Genomic DNA, 15,217 nt, shown 5'->3' with positions numbered 1-15,217 from the left:
GTCGAAGTGGGCGTTGCGTGGACGGTCGAGTCGAGTCACCGCAGGGTATGGCGAGCCTTGGTCGACGCCTTCCCCTGCCTCGTCCGGGCGTGCGTGGTCTGGGTATGGCTAGCGAGGGTGCGCGTCACGCTGACATTAATGTTCGTCTGTTGGGGCAGTGTGCCGTCCGGTCGAGGCTGATAGCGGGCGGTGTTATGTCAAATCCGGTATGTTGCGCCCTATTTGTTTTTACCCCTATCATATTCCCCCCCCCCCGAAAGGAGCCATGCGTCGGTTTTTGCATGTGGGGGGTCCGAGGCATGGCTGCTGCCTTTAGGTGAATTGGCCATGCGGGTCCACAAGGCATGTCGTCGGCGGGTCGGTCGGGCGGTGTCGAGCTCGGGAATCACGGGGTCGACAAGGGCCGAGGAACACGATGCGGGTGAGCCACCGTGCGAGCGTGGTCTCGGGGGGCGTGCAGCCGAGGGCCGAGGAGCACGACGCAGGCGGGTTACCGCGCAGGTGTGGTCTCGGGGGGCGTACAGCCGAGGGCCGAGGAGCACGACGCAGGCGGGTTACCGTGCAGGTGTGGTCTCGGGGGGCGTGCAGTCGAGGGCCGAGGAGCACGACGCAGGCGGGTTATCGCGCAGGTGTGGTCTCGGGGGGCGTGCAGCCGAGGGCCGAGGAGCACGACGCAGGCGGGTTACCGCGCAGGTGTGGTCTCGGGGGGCGTACAGCCGAGGGCCGAGGAGCACGACGCAGGCGGGTTACCGCGCAGGTGTGGTCTCGGGGGGGCGTGCAGTCGAGGGCCGAGGAGCACGACGCAGGCAGGTTACCGCGCTGGTGTGGTCTCAGGGGGCGTGCAGCCGAGGGCCGAGGAGCACGACGCAGGCGGGTTACCGCGCTGGTGTGGTCTCGGGGGTCGTTTGATTTTTTCTCTGAGGGGGAGTTGATTGCCTCCGCCGCACGTCTTAGGGTGCCGGGCTCGAGGCGTCCATTGCTGTTTTTGACGGGGCCGCCATGTCAGGCCTTCATTAAGGCGGAGCGCTTTTGGGTATTTTCCGATGCGACGCGACGGTTACGTGCGAGTGTGAGTGGGCTGCCGCCCACTTCTTGGGAGGCGAAGGGGCGCTGGATCCGGCGGGATGTTCCCTTCAAATAGCGGGCGCCTGTCTTCCCCACCGTCTCTCATCGCTGAGTTTTTTTTCTTCCGGTCTTGCCGTCCTTCTTCCGGTCGTCCTCTTCGCCTCCAGCGTCGCTCTACTTTCCCGTAGCACCCTCCCAGTTAAGGTCAGTCAGGATGGTTTCCTCTCCCTCCTCCTCTTCTGTCCATTCCTCTGGGGTTAGGGGGGGAAGCCCTCTTCCGCCCCTCGTTGAGTCTTCCGACAGGGAGGTCGCACGGGCCCTTGAGGCCTTGATGTGGCCACATGATCAGGACTCCTCTGTGAGTGAGTCGTTGCTGGTCGGACTCCGGGAGCGCTATGGCATCCCGGGGGACTACGTTCTTGGTGCGCCTGAGCCGGGACAACGGGCGTATGACCCCGTCCCGAAGGGCTTCGCCTTAACCCTGGATGCCCTGGAGGCGGGTCTGCGTCTCCCTCTGCACCCCCTTATTGTGTCCTGTTTGTCTTTCTGGCGGATTTCGCCATCCCAGGTGGCGCCGAACTCCTGGCGTTACCTGGTGGTGTTCTTGGGGGAATGCCACTATGTCAATATCGTCCCCTCCCTCCATCTTTTCCTCTCCTGTTATCGCCTTACCAAGGGTTCTGGGGGTTATTTTTTGTCCGCTCGAAAGGGCTTCCGAGTTGGGGGGGCCCCTTCTAACAATAAAGGGTGGAAGGGGAGGTTCTTTTACGTCAGCCGTGAGCAAGACTGGGGTTTCGGAGTCCGTTGGTCTGCGAGGGCGATCGACAACACCACCCCATGTTTGGGCGAAGCAGAGCGCCTCGACCTGGGGTGGCTCAGGGAGATTCTCCCCAGGTCCCAGGTCCCAGGCCCTCTGGAACATGACTGAGGGGTGGCTGGTCGAGGCGGGCCTCAGCCCGATGCCTCCGGGTACGTCGGTTGTTGTTTGGTTCGGGTATTCATGTGGTTCTTCCTTGCTGCTGACGCTTTTTTGATCTTTTTGCAGAAATGGTGAAGCTCCGGTCACTCCTTGGAGACGACACGCCGCAGGTCCCACCTCCTGTACTTCCGGTCGATCCGCCGGCTACTCTTCCAGCATCGCCGGCCGACTTGCAACTCGGCACTGAGGACGCGCCTCTGGAGGTCGAGGCCGGGCGCCCTCGGAAGAGGGCGAAGGCGGCACCCTCAAAGGGGGCCGAGGAAGGCATCCGTCGGGGTGAGGCTGGTCCTAGCCGCCGTGCAGCTGGGAAGGATCCGCGGCCGACCTCCGTGCGCGATTTGTGTCGGCTACCGGCCGGGGACGGGGAGCCGTTCCTGACTCGCCTGGTGGGGGAGGCTCCGCCCGGGAGGCCCAGTGACCCCCTAGTCGCTCGCTGGGATGGTTTGTCCCGGGGGGACAGGGTGTGGGCCGGAGGGGACCCCACCACGACGTTCCTCCGAGGCGCGCTTCATCCTGATATGGCTCGGGATTTGTATGTGCTACCCTCGGAGGCGTTGCTCAACAAATCCGCCCAGTCTTTGATCTGGGTAAGCGCTTCACCTTTTGTTTTGGTTAGTCTTGCTTGCCTGGTGCCGTCCCCCTTTAACCCGCCCTTTCCAATCGCAGGTGCTTCATTATGCGACGGCCCTTATGGACAGGGTGCGTGACAGCGGCCGCGTCATCGGGGGCCTTATCAACCGCAACGCTGAGCTCCATCGCCAGGTTGAGGAGGTCCGGGCCGGAGCTGGTCCGGAGGCCGTGGCTGCTGCCGAGCAGCGGGCGACGGATTTTGAGGCGGAGGTGATGCGCCTTCGGTCGGAGCTCGAGGCCTCCACAAGGGCGAACGAGGGGCTCCAAAAGGCGATGAGGGTAGAGCGGACCGAGCTCCGTTTGTTGAAGGCCGAGGTGAGCACCCTTGGTAAGGAGCTGGAGGAGGCAAAAGCTAAAGCCAGGGTGGCCTCGGAGGCGTTGGCGGAGGAGTCCCGACTTCGCCCCACAAAAGACAAGGAGCTCCTCGAGGCATATAAGAGGTCGGAGGGGTTCGAGCTCGGGTTGACGCGGACGGGACGGGTATCCTTCGAGTATGGATACCGAATTGCCACTTCCCGCTTCCGCGCTCGCCACCCTAGTCTCGAGGTGGAGGAAAATCCCTTCGCTCGTCATCCCGAGGACCAAGGGGTGGATATGCCCGAGGAGGTCCCCTTCGATGACCGCCTGGAGGAGCCTTGAGCCTCCTGGTGGGGAAAAGGGGTCCTCGTGCTCTGTTTTTGTAAGTCGGGTCCTGTAAGTTGTCTTGCTTTCTTCAATAAAAGGAAAGATCCCTTTCGTTTTGTCTCCTTCTTCTTCTAAAAAGGTTCCTTCCTTTGAAAAAGTTCTTTGCATGAAAAAAGCTTCTTGATTATTTGCAAGTCGAGACTTGTAAGCGGGCCTGCTTTCCGTGCTGCAGGAAGCTTTTTGCTTTTCCCGACTACTGCCTTCTTCTCTTTCGGGCGAAACGCTTCCTCCGAGAAAGGTTTCTTCACTTCAGACGAAGAACTTCTTGAGGTTCCAGATGTTCCAGGTTCTCGGTAAGGGAGAGCCGTTCATTGTCGTGAGCCGGTATGTGCCCGGTCGGACCGTTTTGGCGACCCGATAAGGTCCTTCCCATTTGGGGGCTAGCTTCCCCCTCACTCGGGCCGGGTCACTAACCTCGGCTTTTCGCAGGACTAGGTCGCCTAGCTTGATCGGTCGGGGGCGTACCTTCTTATTGTAGACCCTCGCGACGGCTCTCTGGTAAGAGAGGGCTTTTAGGTGCGCGTCGGCGCGTCGCTCTTCGAGCACGTCGAGGCTGGCACGGAGTCCCTCGTTCGAGACTTCCTCGTCGTAGCTCCTTGTCCGAAGGGTGGCGACAGCCATTTCGGGTGGTAAGACAGCCTCGGTCCCGAACGTCAGACTGTACGGGGACTCTCTAGTCGCGGCCTTGGGAGTGGTGCGCAGCGACCAGAGTACGCTGGGGAGCTCGTCCGCCCAGATCGATTGGGCTGCGGACACCCTTCTTTTGAGTCCGTCCAGGATGGATCGGTTGGTTACCTCCGCGAGCCCGTTTGTCTGAGGGTGGGCCACTGAGCTGAACCTTAGTTGGATGCCATGACCTGCGCAGAACTCCCGGAATCTTCGGCCGGCGAATTGGGGTCCGTTGTCTGTGATGATGGCTTTGGGTAACCCGAACCGAGTCACGAGGTTTTTCCACACGAACTTCTCCACCTGATGTTCCGTGATTGTCGCTAGTGGCTCGGCCTCGAACCACTTTGTGAAGTAGTCCACTCCTACGATTATGTACTTCCGCTGTCCTGAAGCCGACGGGAAGGGTCCGAGTAGGTCCAAGCCCCACTGCGCGAATGGCCACGCACAATCGATGGGGCTGAGCGGGACCGCAGGCTGTCGGGGTTGTTGGGAAATCATGGGGGGGGCGACATCATATGCGCAGCGGAAGAACAAGAAAACAAAAATCCCCAATTCCCAAAAAGATGTTCGTCGTCGTGCGAAGATTGGTGCGCAAAATCCGCAAAACATAAAACTGCGTATAGAGATTGTGTTACCTAGGGAGATCGTATATCCCTGTTTCCTTGCAGATCCTCAGGAGAGGGTGAAGGAGGTCAAGCGTCCTCCTCTCTAGCGGTGATCCACACAGCAGGGTTGCGACGACGCTCCTCAAAACTCCAGGCCTACTCTGAGGTGGAGAGGGAGAGGAGAATAGGAAGGGCAAGCAAAGACTCTAGCCTATGAGGCTGTGAATCCCTCCTATTTATAGAGATCCCGTGTCAAACCCTAATGGGTCCTTCCCTAGTGGGTATTGGATCTGCATCCAATAAGACAAGGGCTCCGTCGGATATCTCATATCCGAACCTCTACTCATCGCAATGCCTACCATATGTGTGTGACCCTCTAGGCCCAATATCGAGCTGGCCGTGAGTCATACCTGTCAGAACTCCTTCTAACTAAGTGAATTATTATCTCTGTAATAATTCACTCGACTCATCGACTACGGAAGTACTAGGCCACTACGCCGTAGTCCCCAGACGATACAGGGGAATCCAATCCATTGGACCTGTCTGTCCTCAGTTACCATGTACCTATAGTCCCTCATCCATCTAATATCCCAGAGACCGTATATCGAGCATGGTGCTGTCAGACCCATACGGTTTCTACTCGAGTCTCGCTCTAATCGGATTCTCCCGGAGAACTCTTTCTCTCTCAACCCGAATGACCCTGGCCAGGGATTTGTCTGAGCAAGAACACATGGGATATTCCTCTCATGATACCGAGAGTGGATGATCCTCTATCGACACTCAATAGCCCTCGTAAGGTCGACTACCACTCCCAATGACCAGCTGTACTAGATCTGGGAACAGCCAAACCTATAAGTCTGGTATCAAAGAGTGGAGCACTCATACAGGACATCCTTGGTGTCTCAAGTCTAAGAACCAGATACACCACTAGGACTACGGAATCGTTGTCTGACAATAAGGCATCATCAACCATCCAGCATTCCGTAAGCGGATCAATCAGTGAACTCATTCTCCAATGAGCACCTGTACTGTATCCCTAGTGTCCCTACACGAGCAGCTATGAGACCAGCTGCATCCATCATATGGACGGGTATACAGCACACCAGTCTATCCGGTTATCACGATGTCCCTCTCGAGTAACCTATGACCGGGATTATTTAGGATATGTGTTTAAAGGTGAATCGATCTCATTATCGTGATCTCATCATGATCCGATTCCCATTGCACAAATCCAAGGACATCACTATACATATGCATTTATGCAATAGTTATAAAGTGATATACGCCAAAAATATAATAAGCAAAAAGATTCTGTATCAAGTCACACGTGCCATCACTCACGTGATTGGCTTGCTGGGCACTTATGACTAGCAGGGGTGCGCGGGCGTGTCGCTGGCATGAATCGCACCGCTGTACGTAAGCCTTCGCGTCCCGGCACATGGTTGGCCAGTAGTAGCCTTGGCGGAGTACTTTGTGTGCCAAGGTCCGTCCGCCAATGTGTTCGCCGCAAACCCCTTCGTGGGTTTCGGCCAGAACCGTCTGTGCTTCGTCAGGCTCCAAGCACCGCAGGAGGGGGTAGGCGAAGGACCGTCTGTAAAGCCGCCTGCTCTCCTCGGTGTACCATGCATGTGTATGGCGCAGGTGCCGAGCCGCTACCTCGTCGAGGGGAAGGGTGCCATCCTTCTTGAAGCGTAGCAGCTCCTGTACCCATGTGATCGGCGCACTGCCTTGGGCGGCGACCGCCACTTCAATGGCGCGAGCGGGGAGCTCCTCAACCTCCGGCCACGCTTCGGAGGTCAGCTTTGACGTGAGCTTAGCTAGCGCGTCGGCTCGCGCGTTCTCCTCCCTCGGAACGTTAGATAACGTAAAGTAAGGGAACTTGGCGGTTAGGTCCTTTACCCGTGCCAGGTATTTTGCCATGGTTGCGTCCCGAGCTTCGTATCCTCCGCTGAGCTGTTCGGCCACGAGCTGCGAGTCGGTGAGGACGTGTATTGCGGCCACCTGCATCTCAAGGGCCAGCCTCAGTCCAGCTAGGAGTGCCTCGTACTCTGCCTCGTTGTTGGTGGCCTTAAACCCGAAGTGGAGGGAACGTTCAAACGAGCGTCCGTCGGGGGCGAGGAGAACCAGTCCCGCGCCGGCACCCCTTGAATTGGCCGAGCCATCCACATGCAGGGTCCAAGCTTCGGGGGTTTGCTCGAGGTCCCTGTCCTCCATCTGAGTTAACTCCGCGATGAAGTCGGCCACCGCCTGAGCCTTGATGGCGGTCCTGGGCACGTATCTTATGTCATGTTCGCCCAGCTCCACCGCCCATTTGAGGAGCCATCCTACAACATCAAATTTTGTTAAGACCTGCCGAAGGGGTTGGTCGGTGATGACCTCCACCGTGTGCACCTGGAAGTAGGGGCGCAACTTTCGAGCCAAGAGCACCAAGGCGAGCGCGAGTTTTTCGATCGGCGGGTAATGCTCCTCGGGTCCACCTAGGACATGGCTGACGTAGTAGATCGGGAGTTGTTGGTCAGAGCTTTCCTTGATCAGGACAGAGCTGACCGCGTGTGGGGAGGCCGCCAAGTAGAGACCCAGCTTCTCGCCGGGAGAAACAGAGGCGAGCCGAGGGAGGTTCGCCAGGCACTGCTTTACTTGTTTGAAGGCTTCTTCGCACTCCGTTGTCCACCGGAATTTTTTTGGGTCCTTGAGCGCCCTGAAGAAGGGGAGGCAGTGATCCCCCAACCGGGCAAGGAAACGGGATATGGCAACAATCCTTCCGTTCAGTCGCTGCAGGTCTTTGATTGTCCGGGGTGACTGCATGTTGATGATCGCTTGGACTTTCTCCGGGTTGGCGTCAATTCCCCTTTCATGTATAATGAACCCGAGGAATTTCCCGGAGGTGACACCGAAGGCGCATTTTGTGGGGTTGAGCCGCATGCCGAACTTGCGTAGTGTGCTGAACGCCTCGGCCAGGTCGGCAATATGTGCTTCGGTCTTTTGGCTTTTCACGATCATGTCGTCTACGTATACTTCCATGTTCCTTCCGATCTGATGGGCGAACATTTTGTTCACCGTCCTCTGGTACGTGGCCCCGGCGTTTTTCAACCCGAACGACATGACCTTATAGAAGTACACCCCCTGGTCGGTGAGGAAGGCCGTGTGTTCGCTGTCCTCGGGCGCCATCCTGATCTGGTTGTACCCTGAATAGGCGTCCATGAAAGAGAGGCGCGCGTGTCCAACCGTTGCATCGACCAACTGGTCGATTCTCGGGAGGGGGTAGCAATCTTTCGGGCATGCATTGTTGAGACTGGTGTAGTCAACGCACATCCTCCAGCTTCCATTGTGTTTTTTCACAAGGACTACATTGGACAGCCATTGAGGATACTTGGCTTCCTCTATGAAGCCTGCTGCTAATAGACGGGTCACCTCTTCTCGTATAGCCTACTGCCGATCAGGGGCCTGCCGTCTGGGTCTTTGCTTCACCGGGCGAGTGTCAGGTGGGATGTTAAGGTGGTGCTGTGCCACCCTTGGGTTGACGCCCGTCATATCAAACGGGGACCAGGCGAAGATGTCGACGTTTTCCCGTAGGAGTCCGACGAGCCGTTCTTGTTCCTGTTCGGGTAGCTCCGAACCCACCTTGACCGTTCGGTCAGGTCGGGCTTCTTGTAATGGTACATCAATGGTGGGCCCCTTCGGCTCGGGATGAGGGGCCAGTCTTTTTGTCTCCCGTGGGTCCTCCAGCGGTGGCTCGACCCTGGTTCTCTTGTGTAGTGAAACGGCGGTTAGGTAGCACCGCCTGGACTCTCGGGGGCTTCCGCTGACTTCTCCGACCCCAGCGTGAGTCGGGAACTTAATGGTTTGATAGTAGGTCGAGACAACGGCTCTGATTTTATTGAGGGTCGGCCGTCCCAGTATGGCATTGTAGGCCATAGAAAGGTCGACCACCAAAAAGGTGGTCATCACCGTTTTTGACCTTGGCGGGACGCCCAGGGTTAAAGGCAAAGTGATGGCTCCCAAAGGTGATATTGAATCTCCCGTGAACCCGGTGAGCGCTGAGCCGATTGGGCGTAAGCTTTCCTTGGCTAAGCCGAGCTTCTGGAAGGCGTCAAAGTAAAGTATATCGGCCGAGCTTCCCGTGTCGACCATGATCCTTCTCACCTGCGCGTTGGCTATCCTGGCCGATATTACCAGGGCGTCGTCGTGGTCAGGTCGCTCGGCAGCCCCGGTCGGGAAGGTAATCTCGGGCTCGGGCTCGTGTCCCGAGGCTTCGTCGGGAGCGGCCCGGGCATACGCCTTTCTGCCCGACGCGGAGCCCCCCTGCTGCGGGACCCCCGGCTATCACGTCGATGTGTCGTTCGACGGGGCCTTCCGGGTGAGGTGACGGCTCCTTGATCGGTGGAAGGTAGTGGCTGAGATGCCCTCGGCAGATGAGCTCCTCGATCTGCCTTTTTAGCTCACGGCACTGCTCAGTGTCGTGCCCATGCTGCCGATGGAAACGGCAGTATTTCGAGCGGTCCGCGAGCTCTCGCGGGCTCCTCATCGGGTGGGGCTCCTTGAGTAATCCCTTCCCCTTCTCATGGAGAAGTATTTTCGTCTGCGAAGAACTCAAGACGGGGAGAGGAGACCTCGGGTCGGATCTATCCAACCTGCGACGGGAGGCGGAGGGCTGTTGTTGTCGGGGCGGCTTCGTCTTGACTTTTTTGTGTTCTTCCCGCTTCCCGGCCATCCATGTCTCCGCGGCGATGAACTGGCCAGCACGCTGAATCATTTCGGGAACCGCGGCAGGGGGTCACTCCACGAGAGACCAGAAGAACCGGGAAGGCCGTAGGCCTGTCATGAATGCCTGCATCAGTAGAGAGGGGTGAGCGTCCGATAGTCCGCGAATTTGAGTCGTAAAGCGGTTCACAAAATGGGAGAGGGGCTCGTCCTCCCTCTGGTTGAGCCCGAGGAGTAATGCCACGGATGGTTTCGGTCGAGTGTAAGCCAGGAAACTGAGCTCGAAGTCTCTGGCGAGTTGGTCAAAGGAGGCGATGGTCCCGGCCTTCAGACCGCTGTACCACGCGCGGGCCGGACCCCGTAGGGTTGTCGGGAACGCCCTGCACATCAAAGCGTCGGAGGTCCCGTATAGCGCCATTTGGGCGCGAAAGGTGGCCACGTGGTCCGCTGGGTCAGCGGCGCCGTCATATGCGTCCAACGAGGGCAGGCGGAAGTGTGACGGGATCGCCTGATCTTGGATCTCGGGGGTGAACGGGGATCCTTGCTGTCTGTCCACTCCGTGGTCTCCCTTGGACTTACGGACCTCTTGTTGTACTTCGTCAAGTCTTTGACTGACGAGGCGCAGCTGGGCTCGTAGGGCATTTGTAGAATTGGCGGACGGAGCCTCGCGCTCGGGGCGGCTCGCCGTATCTTCCGCCTCCCGGCTCTCGGGCCGAGCCATCGGGTTCTGGGGTGAGCCAGGGAGCCCGGAGAGGGGCATGTGAGCTCGGACGAGGGTTTCCTGTTGCTGTGAAGGGTGAGCCACGCACGGAGGGGTTCGCTGTGAGATAATCGGGATGATGGTCTGCACCATGCTCGTCAGGGCTCGGACTCAGTGAGTGAGGTCGTGAAAGGCCTCTGGAGATACTGGCGACGGGTCGGTGGGGGCGCCGTCGGGAGGTGACAAACCTGGGTCATTGAACAATCGCCAGTAACGTTTTGACGCCGCTGCGGGGCGTTCGTCGCAGGCTTCATTGTGCGGGGGGTGTTCCCCCGGGGTGGGGAGCCCAACGGCTGGGGGCTCACCAAAGTGGATTTGCTGATCGTTTGACATTCGGAGGCCCTCCTTCTAGCGCCAATCTGTTACCGTAAGTAACTTTTTTAGCTGTGACCTGGGGGTCGACGCGGCTGGTTCAGGGGTCCGAACGACTAGGATCAGGAGAGACTGCAAGACTCGGGATCTCGGGGCGGCCGATCACGGGGAATAAGGCTGGGATGCTCCGCGTCGCCGGGTTGGGTCGGCTTCAACCGAGTACCTGCACTAAGGTCGGGTCGGTGGTTCGGCCCGACCCCTCCAACGGTCAAGTTAGTGGTGTAGAGGGGAGTTTTTGGGGAAAATCGCGTGCTTGTCTGCTTACCTTGCCCGCTTGAAGCCCGAGGGTACTTATAGGCGAGTTCGATGTTACTTGACACGCCATCTTGCCGGGGCAGGGCCGTGCACCTGACCCCGTCCGTTGTCGAAGTGGGCGTTGCGTGGACGGTCGAGTCGAGTCGCCGCAGGGTATGGCGAGCCTTGGTCGACGCCTTCCCCTGCCTCGTCCGAGCATGCGTGGTCTGGGTATGGCTAGCGAGGGTGCGCGTCACGCTGACATTAATGTTCGTCTGTTGGGGCAGTGTGCCGTCCGGTCGAGGCTGACAGCGGGTGGTGTTATGTCAAATCTGGTATGTTGCGCCCTTTTTGTTTTTACCCCTATCAGAACCCATTTTGATACATAAAGAGGGAAAAGAATATTCCGCTTTAACAAGTTTTTTCCCAACAAATGGTATCAGAGCAACAGGTTATTTGGTGCTAGTTTTTCTTGTGTGATTGAAATGGAGCAATCAGATGGTATGATTAAATTGAACTCATCAAATTATTCCACTTGGAGGCGTCTGATGGAAGATTTGCTATATTGCAAAGATTTATATAAGCCTATCAAGGTTAAAGATAAACCTTCTACTATGGACGATGAAGAATGGGAAGTTCAACATAGAAAAGCTATTGCCTATATTAGAAGATGGATGGATATAAACTTGCATGAGCATATTTCAGATGAAACCAGAGCTGATGTTGTTTGGCAAAGGTTAGAAAATCTCTTTGTGAAAAAGACGATGGGAAATAGAATTTCTCTCCTCAAAAGGCTTGTAAATTTGAAGTATAAAGATTGTGGTAATATTGTTGAGCATATAAGCCTATTTCAAAGTCTTACAAACAAGCTGGTTGCTATGAAAATGAATATAGATAATGAGATGCAAGGATTACTATTTCTCAATTCTTTACTAGAAAGTTGGGAAATATATGTGGTGACAATTTATAACTCTACATTAGAGGGGACTCTAACTATAGATATAGTTAAAGACAGTTTGCTAAATGAAGATGCCAAAAGAAAAGAACAGGGTGAATCTTCTTCTGGGACATTTGTTACTGAAAAACAAGAAAGACGTGGAAGAAATCATAACAGAATTCCACATGGTTATAGAGGAAGATCCAAGTCTAGAAGATATATCAAACATTTTCACTGTAACGAGTGTATGTTTTGGAAGCGAGAACAGAATGAAATAAAGAAAAATGAGAAAGAGACCAATACAGTTGCTGCTGAAGGTAATATCAATATTGTCTATGATGAAGGTTATGTTAGTCTTGTAGCTCAGGACAGTAATTGGGTAATTGACTCTGGTGCTTCATTTCATGTTACTTCTCATGGTGATCTTTTTAGATCTTACACTGCTGGTGATTTTGGTAATGTTAGAATAGGAAACAGTGGTATATCTAAGATTATAGGTATTGGAGATATTTGCTTGGAGACCAGTATTGGGAGCAAATTGATACTCAAAGATGTAAGGCATATTCCAGATATTCGTCTTAACTTGATATATACATGTAGACTTGATGATGAGGGCTTTGCACATTATTTTGGTGAAAGTAAATGGAAACTCACTAAAGGTTCTCTAATTGTGACAAGAGGAAAGAAACTTAACTCTTTTTATGTCATGGAAGCTAAGCTATACAAAGGAAAGATTAATGCAATTCAAAAAGGTAAAAGTATAGATCTTTGGCATAAGAGGCTTGGACATATCAGCGAGAAGGGACTTCAAACTCTCGCTAGAAAGCAATTCTTACTAGAGTTGCAAGGTACATCTCTTAAATCTTGTGATCATTGCTTAGTTGGAAAAACACATAGAGTTGCATTTCATACATATCCATCATCTAGAAGATCAAATGTTATTGATTTAGTTCATACTGATATTTGTACTATGCAAACTAGAACTCTTGGAGGTGCTCTTTATTTTGTTACTTTTATTGATGACCATTCTAGAAAAGTGTGGGCTTTTGCTTTAAAATCTAAAGACTAGGTACTCGATGTTTTCAAGGAGTTTTATGTCAATGTTGAAAGAGAAACTGGCAGAAAACTAAAGTGTATTCGATCAGATAATGGTGGTGAGTACATGGGTCCTTTTGAGAATTATTGCATGCTTCATGGTATCAGGCTTGAGAAAATAGTTCCTAAAACTTCTCAACAGAACGGTGTGGCAGAAAAGATAAACAGAACCATTGAAGAAAATATTATGTGTATGCTTTCCCACGCCAAATTACCAAAGTCATTTTGGGGGGAGGCTATGAGAACTACAATTGATCTGATAAATCTTTCTCCATCAGTTCCTCTGAAAGGTGATGTTCCAAAGAGAGTATGGAGAGGAAAAGATATATTTTATAATCACTTAAGAGTCTTTGGGTGTAAAGCATTTGTTCATATTCCCAAAGATGAGAGGTCCAAGCTTGATAGTAAAACAAAAGCATGTATCTTCTTGGGATATGGTCATAAAGAGTTTGTGTACAGATTATGGGATATAGTGAATAAGAAGATTATTAGAACCAGAGATGTTGTATTTCTTGAAGACCAATTGTTTGATGATGGTGATAATATTGAGAAGTTAGAAACCTCTATTTATATTCCTTGGAGTTTGGATCTAATTCATTCACCTATAGTTCATGATGATCATGGGGGAGATGAACAAGAAGATTATGGTGAGAATACCAGTGATGATACACTTACAGTTGATGATGCTGAACCAATTAAACAAGTTAAGATTCCATTGAGAAGATCCACTAGAGAGCGACAACCATCTACCAAATACCCTCCACATGAGTATGTTATGCTTATTGACGGGGGAGAGCCAGAAACTTACCAAGAAGCTATTCTACATGAGAATAAGAATGAGTGGGTTAAAGCCATACAAGAATAGATGAGATCTTTGCTTGAGAACCACACCTATGACTTGGTAAAATTGCCTAAAGAGAAGAAAGCTCTCAAGAATAAATGAGTTTATAAATTAAAGACTGAAAATAATAGCTCACAACAAAGATACAAGGCACGACTAGTTGTGAAAGGATTCAGTCAGAAGAAAGCTATTGACTTTGAAGAAATATTTTCTCCAGTTGTAAAAATATCTTCTATCTGAGTTGTTCTTGGTTTAGCTGCTCGCTTGAATTTAGAAGTTGAGCAACTTTATGTAAAAACAGTATTTATTCATGGTGACTTAGAAGAAAAAATTTACATGGAGCAACCAGAAGGTTTCAAAGTCAAAGGAAAATAAAACATGGTGTGTAAGCTTATGAAAAGCTTATATAGACTCAAACAAGCACGTAGACAGTGGTATAAGAAGTTTGATTCCTTTATGATGAGCCAAGGGTATGATAGAACCACATCTGATCATTGTGTGTTTATGAAAAAATTTTCAGATGATGATTTTATTATTTTACTGCTATATGTTGATGATATGTTGATGATATGTTGATTGTTAGCCATGATGTTGGAAAAATTGGAAAGCTTAAAAGAGAGCTAAGTAAGTCTTTTGCCATGAAAGACTTGGGATTGATGAAACAAATACTTGACATGAAGATTCTTCGTGATAGGAAGAAAAGGAAGATTTTGCTATCTTAGGAGACTTACATTGAAAAGGTTCTTGAAAGATTCAATATGAGTAAAGCCAAAGCAATTTGTTCTCCACTTGCAGGTCATTTCAAGCTTAGTTCGAAACAATGTTCTACAAGTGAGAAAGAAAAAGAAGAAATATCCAGAGTGCCTTACTCATCTGCAGTTGGCAGTTTGATGTATGCTATGGTTTGTATTAGACCAGATATAGCTCATGCAATTGGAGTTATCAACCGATTTCTCTCTAATCCTAGAAAGGAACATTGGGCAGTAGTGAAATGGATATTAAGATATCTAAGAGGTACTTCCAGGTTATGTTTATGTTTTGGTAATGATGAACCTGTGTTAGAAGGGTACACAGATGCAGACATGGCAGGTGATACTGATTCCAGGAAGTCCACTTCGGGATTTTTGATGACGTTTGCAGGAGGAGCAGTCTCTTGGCAGTCTAAGTTACAGAAGTGTGTTGCTCTATCAGCCACAGAAGCAGAATACATAGCAATCACTGAAGCCTGTAAGGAAGCTTTATGGATGAAAAAGTTTCTATAAGAATTGGGCTTGAAACAGAAATGATATACTGTTTACTGTGACAGTTAGAGTGTCATTCACCTCTATAAGAATTCAACATATCATTCTAGATCCAAGCATATTGATGTGAGATATCACTGGATTCGTGATATCGTTGAGATGAAAGAATTACAGTTGAAAAAAGCACATACTAATGATAATGGTTCAGATATGTTAACAAAGTCTTTGCCTAAGGAGAAGCTTGAAGCATGTAGGCGAAGAGCGGGCTTGGTACAGCCCACCATATGAGTTGGAGGGGGAGAATTGTTGGGTCCAACCTGTGGGCTTAGACAAATTGGGTCGTTTGAGCCCAAATCAAAGAAATTAAAAAGACAGAGAGATAGGGTTGTGACGTGTGCAGCGTG

The 15,217-nt window shown here is 52.2% G+C and overlaps 1 protein-coding gene across 1 annotated transcript; it reads right to left on the bottom strand.

Annotated features, from left to right (window-relative positions):
• Positions 1–3,607: 3,607 nt before the first annotated feature.
• On the bottom strand, positions 3,608–7,944 carry LOC103998586 (uncharacterized). Its single transcript, XM_065136391.1, has 2 exons — positions 6,145–7,944; positions 3,608–4,453 (listed from the first exon to the last, which is right to left on the bottom strand). The coding sequence occupies exons 1-2, from the start codon at positions 7,942–7,944 to the stop codon at positions 3,608–3,610; spliced, it is 2,646 nt and encodes an 881-aa protein (XP_064992463.1).
• Between the last annotated feature and the right edge of the window lie 7,273 nt (positions 7,945–15,217).

This window comes from Musa acuminata, chromosome BXJ3-1, assembly GCF_036884655.1.
Source record: "Musa acuminata AAA Group cultivar baxijiao chromosome BXJ3-1, Cavendish_Baxijiao_AAA, whole genome shotgun sequence".
Taxonomy (NCBI): domain Eukaryota; kingdom Viridiplantae; phylum Streptophyta; class Magnoliopsida; order Zingiberales; family Musaceae; genus Musa; species Musa acuminata.
The sequence above is the reverse complement of the archived record's forward strand: the minus strand, read 5'-3'. Positions and strand labels throughout refer to the sequence as shown.

Bases quoted from the DNA above. Each gene is read 5' to 3' on its own strand.
- LOC103998586 (XM_065136391.1), bottom strand. From the start codon at position 7,944: ATGTGCGTTGACTACACCAGTCTCAACAATGCATGCCCGAAAGATTGC. The intron at 4,454-6,144 runs GTTTGCGGCGAA...CCATTCGCGCAG, and splicing joins TGGCCGAAACCCACGAAGGG to TGGGGCTTGGACCTACTCGG.